This window comes from Engystomops pustulosus, chromosome 3, assembly GCF_040894005.1.
Source record: "Engystomops pustulosus chromosome 3, aEngPut4.maternal, whole genome shotgun sequence".
NCBI classification, from domain to species: domain Eukaryota; kingdom Metazoa; phylum Chordata; class Amphibia; order Anura; family Leptodactylidae; genus Engystomops; species Engystomops pustulosus.
The window spans coordinates 230,649,617-230,660,205 of NC_092413.1; the positions used below are offsets into that span (position 1 = coordinate 230,649,617).

A 10,589-nucleotide genomic window follows, 5' to 3' on the forward strand; every position below is an offset into this window, starting at 1 on the left:
TTATAGTGACACAGGGCAGATTTGAAAAAATGGGCCGTGTCAGAAAGGTGAAAAATGGCTTCAGCGTTAAGGGGTTAAAGTTCCCCATTGTCTAGTTTTCAGCAGTGTTTCCCTGAGATTTCACCTTAATCCAGATGATTAGGAACCAAATATTCATGCACAATTATCAATGCAAAGAATACAAATTACATTGTAACCATATTCGAGTCAGATTTATCATAATATACCGAAAACAAAAAACATGTTAGTCTCACAGTTGGGGACAATTCTATTACAAGTGAATTGCAATTCAATATGATGTTTGATCTTGTGTAAGAAAAAGTTGCATTCCGCACCAAACGTGGATTAAAATTTGTCAATTTTATTTGGAAATCCGATTAAAATCCATGACACAAATGCATTCCATGGCGGTGCTTCCCAAACAACACTAGGATATGGTGTAGTAATAACCTACGCGTTTCGGGCGTATAAATTGCCCTCATGGTAAGGGCGGTTCAGAATTGTCGTCCCAGCAAGTAGTACCGTAGGGTCTAAAGCCCGCATCCTCCACCATGTGTGGGGAATTGCTCAGGTAGATGCCTGGTAGTAGTAGTGCAGGAAACAGGGACACATGCAGGGTTAAAGTCCAAATACAATGTTTTATTCACACTTCAAAAAACAACATAAATTCAGCCTTGGTTTTGGCACATATAAAGCAACACAAAAATAAACCCTGCCCGGCTGGATACTGCCTAATACATTATCAGGTCCTAGCTATACGGGTACAAGGTTGCCTGGCACACACTCTTGGCCAGCAGTAGTACAGGAGCCACTCAGTTACCTTTGCTGTGTGAACACGGTCCAGCCTTCAGCTCTCCAGGTAGAGCCTCTCCTACTGCTTCTGACGTGCAGATTATATCAGGCTCTAACGAGGCCTGGGAACCACACCTGTGACCCTGCACCTGTAACCCTGCACCTGTGGGCTATACAAAAGCCCAGGACCGAAGCTCGGGTGAAGTAGGAGTCCCACTACCAGCCTACCCCTACTCCATAATAAGCAGGCCCAGTACGGACATTACCAATGTGTCCATGTTAGCGAGGCCAACATGGACCAAACAGACTATTCCTGCTTACTATATCACAGTATGTACATTTTTTTAAGCGGCTACTGGGGCGTGGAGTAGCCGGACATGAGGCTACACGTCGCGGCTACTCCACGCCCCAGTAGCCTCTTTTCTCTGCCTACCATTTCATCTTCGGCACGCAGTAGTGCCGGCCTCGGAGCTATGGTTGCGCAACCGCAGGCCTGCGTTCTGCGCATAACGGCGGGTACACGGACGAGGGCGCACAGCTACGAGGAGCTGTGCTACGAAAATGAAATGGTAGGCTGAGAAAAGAGGCTACTGGGGCGTGGAGTAGCCGCGACGTGCAGCCTCATGTCCGACTACTTCACACCCCAGTAGCCGCTTAAAAAAATGTACATACCCACTTATTAAAGTTTACTAAAGGATAGCCGGGACGTGAGGATTAGCCTAAAAAAGGGCTATCCTCACGTCCCATTCATCCACCTACCACCCGATCTACCTTTATAGGTAGAATCGTGGTGGTAGGTGCCCTTTAAGGTGGATGGTATTGTGAGAAAACATTGGAAAATTTTGCAGACAGCAAACCTCGACGTAGATGAATTTAAGGATCTCCCATTCATCTGTAACAGGAAATTGACGTGACAAACTAGTAAAAGCGGATTTAGTTAGTTCAACTAAAGTTTCACGCCAAACATTTTTGGCATTTAGTGGTAACTGTTCCTACTATAGGGATCAAACTGGAGCACCATAGGAGAACATCATCACGCTATTGCCAATATTTTTAGATTTTTTTACTTGTTTAGTCATTTTTTATAATAACAAAATGTTAGAGCCATTAAAAGTACACAAAAAATTGGATACAATCTGAACATGGAAATCACTGTGACCCTGAAGCGGTTAAAGAACTTACGCAAATGTGAGGCAATTCAGGACACTGAGAGGCAGGTAGGTTACAGACATTTCCTTATCCAGGTGTATATCAGTAATAGTAGAATAGGGAGCGATGGCCTGGTATATATATGTATATATGTATGTTATGGACACAGGTGCGGTCTGGTGACTTCTCTCCCAAATGGAGGGACTCAGACTTATGATTGCGGAGAAATGGTCGGGAGATACGTCAATATCGTTTTGAAAGGAAAGCAGCAATGTCTCCACCTGTGTGAGGTTCAGATCTTTGGAGATTGATCTCAGGAATTATAATCTGATGATAATATAATTCCTGCCATATAGTAACAATCCCAATAATCACTGCACATATAACCGCAAGATATCATGGAATAAAAGCTTCCGCACATTCTCCACCTGCTGTGTCATTTTTCCTGGGATTTCACCTTCCGGCAGGGGCGTAACTAGGAGAGGCTGGGCCCCATAGCAGATTTCTGCATGGGGCCCCCCTACCCCTTAAAATATATATATATATGGCAGGCACACGTCGGGCGCGCTGGAGAGGAGGAGAGGTGAGCGCGGCTCACCCCTCCCCTCTCCATAGAGAATAGAGCCGCATGGCCGTTCTTACGGCCATAGATGGAGCACGCTCTCTCTCTTTTGCTCAAAACAGTGAGTACTCGTTGTGCTCACCGTGCCGAGCCCTGGCGTATAGAAGCTTATGGGGGAAGTATATCCGGCAGCAAATCTGCGGCCAGATATACGTCCCCCATATGTTCTTGGGAAGGTACCCCTATACAGACATGTTTATACAATTACACACATTTATACACTGATATATACACACCTTTATATACACACATAAAGTTCTACTCTCGTATACTCACACCCTTATACATACAAGCATTCACTTATACACACATTTATACACTCATATACATTTATACACTAATATACAGAGTATATACAAACTCATACAATATACACATTATATACATATAATACATTTACAATACACACACAAATATATATATATATACATACATACACAAATACAGTATACACTGACCATATATACACATACATGCAGGATAAAAACACCATATACACACATGCTGCTATACATACAGAATATAAACATACATTCAGTATATACAGCATTCATACTTACCACATACAAAAACACACATCATATATATATATATGCTAATATAAATACATGCATGTAAAAATACAGTATTTGCTTCAATGCATTTATACACAGTATATACATGTATACATAGTAGATGCATATATACATATACATAGGATTTATATATATATATATATATATTTATGTATACACAGTATATATACAATATATACACATATACACAATATATACACATATACACAGTATATACACACATATACACAGTATATATACAATATACACACATATACACAGTATATATACAATATATACACATATACACAGTATATATACAATATATACACATATACACAGTATATATACAATATATACACATATACACAGTATATATACAATATATACACATATACACAGTATATATACAATATATACACATATACACAGTATATATACAATATATACACATATACACAGTATATATACAATATATACACATATACACAGTATATATACAATATATACACATATACACAGTATATATACAATATATACACATATACACAGTATATATACAATATATACACATATACACAGTATATATACAATATATACACATATACACAGTATATATACAATATATACACATATACACAGTATATACACACAGTATATATACAATACATACACATATACACACATATACACAGTATATATGCAATATATACACATATACACAGTATATATACACAGTATATATACAATATATACACATATACACACATATTCACAGTATATATGCAAGCGGGGGAAGGGGGGCGAGCGGGGAAAGGGGGGGGCGCGAGCGGGGGCGAGCGGGGGAAGGGGGGGGGCAGAGAATCAACTGTGCCGCCCTGCAGGCTGATGAGCGGGCAGGTCAGGGAGATGAGGGGGGCGGGTCAGAGAGGTGGCTGGGGGGCGGGTCAAGGATATGAGCAGGCAGGGATCCCGGAAAGAGGTGGGCGGGCTCAGGAGACGTGTAGATGCACAGAGAGGAAGGGGCCCGGGGGCACGATCCGGCACTGCAGCCCCGGACCACTTACCCCAGGCCGTGGCAAAGCACTGCAGGGAGCGTGCATCCCCGGGCCCCTGAACCTCACGGGCCCCGTAGCAACCGCTACGGCTGCTACGGCGATAGTTACGCCACTGCCTTCCGGGGTCCTGCTGGAGAGGTGATGTAGAGGGTCTTATAGGTCAGACATTGCTCCTGGGGATAAGGATGTGCATTTCCTCTCTTGTCTAGAAAAAATAATTTTGCAATCCACTAACTCCAATATTTCCCTTCCCTGTGGTACCTTACCCTCTACTTTTTAGCCAATCACAAGTAAGAAGTGTCCAGGCTCCTTTCCTCTGCTCGCCCCATTACCTGCATCAGTCTCCCCATCTCCTCACATCTGGTACAGTCTCTCCCCAGCAGTCACTTCTCACCTCACTAACATCTTCACCCTCTCTCTCTCTTCTGGTTGGTGTTGCCTCTTCTTTCAAGTATGCAGTTGCTACCCCCATTACTAAGAAAACCTTCCCTGGACCCGTCCAGTGCTACTAACTGCAAACCAGTCTCTAGTCTGTCTTTCCTCTCCAAACCCCCGGAACGCATTTTAAATTCTCGACTAACCCGCTATCTATCGTCTAACTCCCTCCTTGACCCCCTACAATCTGGTTTTTGCACTATGATATTTAATGCTATTACTATTATATACTATTTCATGAAACTGCTCTTTCTAAAGTCTCCAGTGATCTCCTCACTGCCTAATCTATTATATATAGGCAGTGTCGGACTGGCCCACCAGAGTACCAGAGGATCCTCCAGTGGGCCCTGGCTCAACCCAATAATGAACCACAGAGGTCAATCAGAAAACAACACAATTTGGAGGCCGCTAGAGTATATTTCCTGAAGAGTGGGCCCCCAGATTGATTTTTTCTGGTGGGCCTAAGGAACCCCATTCCAACACTGTATATAGGTGACTATTCTCTCCTCATTCTTCTGGATCTCTCTGCAGCATTCGATACTGTGGACCACCAGCTCCTCCTCAGGAGCCTTTGTTCCATTGGCCTAAATGACACTGTACTATATTGGTTTTTCTGGATCTTTCTCTTCTCCTCTTCCTCTCTGTGTCGGGGTCCTCAGGGCTCAGTCCTAGGTCCTCTTCCTCTCAGTGTTGGAGTTCCTCAGGGCTCAGTCCTAGGTCCTCTTCCTCTCAGTGTCGGGGTCCTCAGGGCTCAGTCCTGGGTCCTCTTCCTCTCAGTGTTGGAGTTCCTTAGGGCTCAGTCCTGGGTCCTCTTCCTCTCAGTGTTGGGGTTCCTCAGGGCTCAGTCCTAGGTCCTCTTCCTCTCAGTGTCAGGGTTCCTCAGGGCTCAGTCCTAGGTCCTATTCCTTTCAGTGTTGGGGTTCCTCAGGCCTCAGTCCTAGGTCCTCTTCCTCTCAGTGTTGGAGTTCCTCAGGGCTCAGTCCTAGGTCCTCTTCCTCTCAGTGTCGGGGTCCTCAGGGCTCAGTCCTGGGTCCTCTTCCTCTCAGTGTTGGAGTTCCTCAGGGCTCAGTCCTGGGTCCTCTTCGTCTCAGTGTTGGGGTTCCTCAGGGCTCAGTCCTAGGTCCTCTTCCTCTCAGTGTCAGGGTTCCTCAGGGCTCAGTCCTAGGTCCTATTCCTCTCAGTGTTGGGGTTTCTCAGGCCTCAGTCCTTGGTCCTCTTCCTCTCAGTGTTGGAGTTCCTCAGGGCTCAGTCCTAGGTCCTCTTCCTCTCAGTGTCGGGGTCCTCAGGGCTCAGTCCTGGGTCCTCTTCCTCTCAGTGTTGGAGTTCCTCAGGGCTCAGTCCTGGGTCCTCTTCGTCTCAGTGTCGGGGTTCCTCAGGGCTCAGTCCTAGGTCCTCTTCCTCTCAGTGTCAGGGTTCCTCAGGGCTCAGTCCTAGGTCCTATTCCTCTCAGTGTTGGGGTTCCTCAGGCCTCAGTCCTTGGTCCTCTTCCTCTTAGTGTTGGGGTTCCTCAGGGCTCAGTCCTAGGTCCTCTCCTCTCAGTGTTGGGGTTCCTCAGTGCTCAGTCCTAGGTCCTCTCCTCTCAGTGTCGGGGTTCCTCAGGGCTCAATCCTAGGTCCTCTTCTCTTCTCCCTCTATACTTCCCCCAACAGACAAACCATCAGCAGATTTGGTTTCCAGTCTCATCTCTCTGCTGATGACCCCCAGCTATATACTTCTGCTTGAAACTTTATCTTTCAAGACTGAACATCTCGTCGTTTGACCATCGGTTAACACACCCAACCCTGAACCTGAGTTGTTTCATTTACTCTCCATCAGCCTTAACCTCAATAAACACATAAATACCTAAATATAATAGATGCCAAAAATAAAACAGATCCAGCACTCGGAGGTTCGATATCTTCTCCAAAATGTATTCTTTAGAGAACACACTGACATGGGTACAATATAACGCAACAAAGATCGACGCGTTTCGGCAATGAGCCTTAGTCTTCATCAACAACATTGATCTAACGGCAATGGTTTCCTGTGGGAGGAACTCGTCCCAAAATGCACCAAAATTGCTGGAACACATAATCCACTAAATTAACTTAAATGATAAAAACATGTAAAAAAAACAAGTTGCAAAAGACATTCTACGGAGGCCGAAGAGGAACATTATTCCACAATAGCAAAATCCTTATTCCTTGCTCACTGAACGGGACCTAAATCTTAGGGGGAAAGAAGGAAACTAGTAGCAGGTAATTAAATCCATTCTACTATCCAGCCCACCACCACATATGGGGGATTATTATACGCGGGAAAGATTGGGGATCAAATTTTGTGGAGCATTTTGGTATTTTATTTTTAGCATTTTGGAATTTGTACATTTTGTGAAAAACACATTCATTTAGCCAAAAAAAAATTAATTTCGAAATTGCATCCGATTTTGTTTTAACCCCTGTAAACCAATTAAAGGGTTAACAAACTTTTTTTATGAAAATGTGAAAAATCGCACCTAACGTTCAAAGGCCCATAACATCTTACAAAAATGATAATATGCATAAAAAACCACTGAGGCATAAAGTAGACATTCGGTGAATGTTAGTTATTACGTTTTTTGGTGTTATGACTTATGTGTGGAAAATGTAGAACATTTTGAATTTCGAAAATTGCGAATTTTTCCAAATTTTCACCAAATATCTGATTTTCTTATAAATAAATGCAAAACATACCACCAAAATTTTTTAACTAACATGAAGTACAATGTGTCACAAGAAAACAATTAAAAAAAAACTTGGATATGTTAAAGCGTTCCAAAGTTATGACCACTTATAGTGACACAGGGCAGATTTGAAAAAATGGGCCGTGTCAGGAAGGTAAAAAAAAAGTGGCTTCGGCGTTAAGGGGTTAAAGTTCCCCATTGTCTAGTTTTCAGCAGTGTTTCCCTCAGATTTCACTTTAATCCAGATGTGAAATTTGCAACTTTTTTAAAAAGTCGCAAATTTTTGTGCACATCTGCGGCTTAGCGATCTCCAGGTGTAGAGATCAGCCGGGGGAACTATTTGCAACTTTTGTTTTAAAAAGTTGCCAATTCCCTACTGACCAAACGCCACATATATCACTAAAGAAAAACGCTAAGATACATCTGACCACCAGGAAAGCCAAGAAAAGTCTCAAAAAACTGAAAAAGCCAGACATATGGCACATGTGCAGCATACAGTGGTCATTTCTGTAACTGATATGTCTGTGTTCAGAGGAAATGGAAAGACGCTCAATAGATTTGGTTGAGCTAAATATTATGCTCAACTCTAACTATCGCCTCTTTAAGATACCAAATGTAACCCTATATGGTATATAACCAATAAAGGAGCGGCACTTCCGTGGTTGGGTGGTGCACATAGATTAGCAAACGCTGTACCAATAGAACGGAAAAATCCTGGCACTCACTTACTTTTAACTGGGATGGAAGGGGAAGGGTCAATAGGTGAATTACTTCACAGTCCGTTTCTAAAGTTAAAAAGTTATATCAAATTAGGAACCAAATATTCATGCACAATTATCAATACACAGAATACAAATTACATTGTAACCATATTCGAGTCAGATTTATCATAATATACCGAAAACAAAAAACATGTTAGTCTCACAGTCGGGGACAATTCTATTACAAGTGAATTACAATTCAATATGATGTTTGATCTTGTGCAAGAAAAAGTTGCATTCCGCACCAAACGTGGATTAAAAATTGTCAATTTTATTTGGAAATCCGATTAAAATCCATGACACAAATGCATTCCATGGCGGTGCTTCCCAAACAACACTAGGATATGGTGTAGTAATAACCTACGTGTTTCGGGCGTATAAACCGCCCTCATGGTAAGGGCGGTTCGGAATTGTCGTCCCAGCAAGTAGTACCATAGGGACTCTAATGCCCGCATCCTCCACCATGTGTGGGGAATTTCTCAGGTAGATGCCTGGTAGTAGTAGTGCAGGAAACAGGGACACATGCAGGGTTAAAGTCCAAATAAAGTGTTTTATTCACACTTCAAAATACAAAATAAATTCAGCCTTGGTTTTGGCACATATAAAGCAACACAAAAATAAATCCTGCCCGGCTTGGCACTGCCTAATACAATATCAGGTCCTAGCTATACGGGTACCAGGCTGCCTGGCACACACTCTTGGCCAGCAGTAGTGCAGGAGCCACTTAGTTACCTTTGCTGTGTGAACATGGTCCAGCCTTCAGCTCTCCAGGTAGAGCCTCTCCTACTGCTTCTGATGTGCAGATTATATCAGGCTCTAACGAGGCCTGGGAACCACACCTGTGATCCTGTACCTGTGACCCTGTACCTGTGGGCTATACAAAAACCCAGGACCGAAGCCCGGGTGGAGTAGGAGTCCCACTACCAGCCTACCCCTACTCCATAATAAGCAGGCCCAGTACGGACATTACCAATGTGTCCATGTTAGCGAGGCCAACATAGACCAAACAGACTACTCCTGCTTACTATATCACAGTATGTACATTTTTTTAAGCGGCTACTGGGGCGTGGAGTAGCCGGACATGAGGCTACACGTCGCGGCTACTCCACGCCCCAGTAGCCTCTTTTCTCTGCCTACCATTTCATCTTCGGCACGCAGTAGTGCCGGCCTCGGAGCTATGGTTGCGCAACCGCAGGCCTGCGTTCTGTGCATAACGGCGGGTACACGGACGAGGGCGCACAGCTACGAGGAGCTGTGCGCCGAAGATGAAATGGTAGGCTGAGAAAAGAGGCTACTGGGGCGTGGAGTAGCCGAGACGTGTGGCCTCATGTCCGGCTACTTCACGCCCCAGTAGCCGCTTAAAAAAATGTACATACCCACTTATTAAAGTTTACTAAAGGATAGCCGGGACGTGAGGATTAGCCTAAAAAAGGGCGATCCTCACGTCCCATTCATCCACCTACCACCCGATCTACCTTTATAGGATGAATCGTGGTGGTAGGTGCCCTTTAAAGGTGGATGGTATTATGAGAAAACATTGGAAAATTTTGCAGACAGCAAACCTCGACGTAGATGAATTTAAGGATCTCCCATTCATCTGTAACAGGAAATTGACGTGACAAACTAGTAAAAGCGGATTTAGTTAGTTCAACTAAAGTTTCACGCCAAACATTTTTGGCATTTAGTGGTAACTGTTCCTACTATAGGGATCAAACTGGAGCACCATAGGAGAACATCATCACGCTATTGCCAATATTTTTAGATTTTTTTACTTGTTTAGTCATTTTTTATAATAACAAAATGTTAGAGCCATTAAAAGTACACAAAAAATTGGATACAATCTGAACATGGAAATCACTGTGACCCTGAAGCGGTTAAAGAACTTACGCAAATGTGAGGCAATTCAGGACACTGAGAGGCAGGTAGGTTACAGACATTTCCTTCTCCGGATGTATATCAGTAATAGTAGAGCAGGGAGCGATGGCCTGGTATATGTATATATGTGTGATATGGATACTTACCTATCATCCTTTCTGTCACAGGTGTGCTCTGGTGACTTCTCTCCCAAATGGAGCGACTCAGACTTATGAGTGCGGAGCAATGGTCGGGAGATACGTCAATATCGTTTTGAAAGGAAAAACAGAATGTCTCCACCTGTGTGAGGTTCAGGTCTTTGGAGACTGATCTCAGGAGCTTATAATCTGATGATAATATAATTCCTGCCATATAGTAACAATCCCAATAATCACTGCACATATAACTGCAAGATATCATGGAATAAAAGCTTCCGCACATTCTCCGCCTGCTGTGTCATTTTTCCTGGGATTTCACCTTCCGGGGTCCTGCTGGAGAGGTGATGTAGAGGGTCTTACAGGTCAGACATTGCTCCTGGGGATAAGGATGTGCATTTCCTCTCTTGTCTAGAAAAAATAATTTTGCAATCCACTAACTCCAATATTTCCCTTCCCTGTGGTACTTTACCCTCTACTTTTTAGCCAATCACAAGTAAGAAGTGTC

The 10,589-nt window shown here is 43.4% G+C and overlaps 1 protein-coding gene across 1 annotated transcript in view; it reads left to right on the top strand.

The window, feature by feature from the left end:
- LOC140122772 (fucolectin-like) overlaps positions 1-10,368 on the top strand; it is an 80,664-nt gene extending 70,296 nt beyond the window's left edge. Inside the window, exon 4 of the mRNA XM_072143970.1 lies at positions 10,115-10,368. Within this exon, the coding sequence (XP_072000071.1) occupies positions 10,115-10,256 (142 nt within the window). The 3' untranslated portion in view covers positions 10,257-10,368. The remainder of the gene's footprint in view (positions 1-10,114) is intronic.
- Positions 10,369-10,589: the final 221 nt, after the last annotated feature.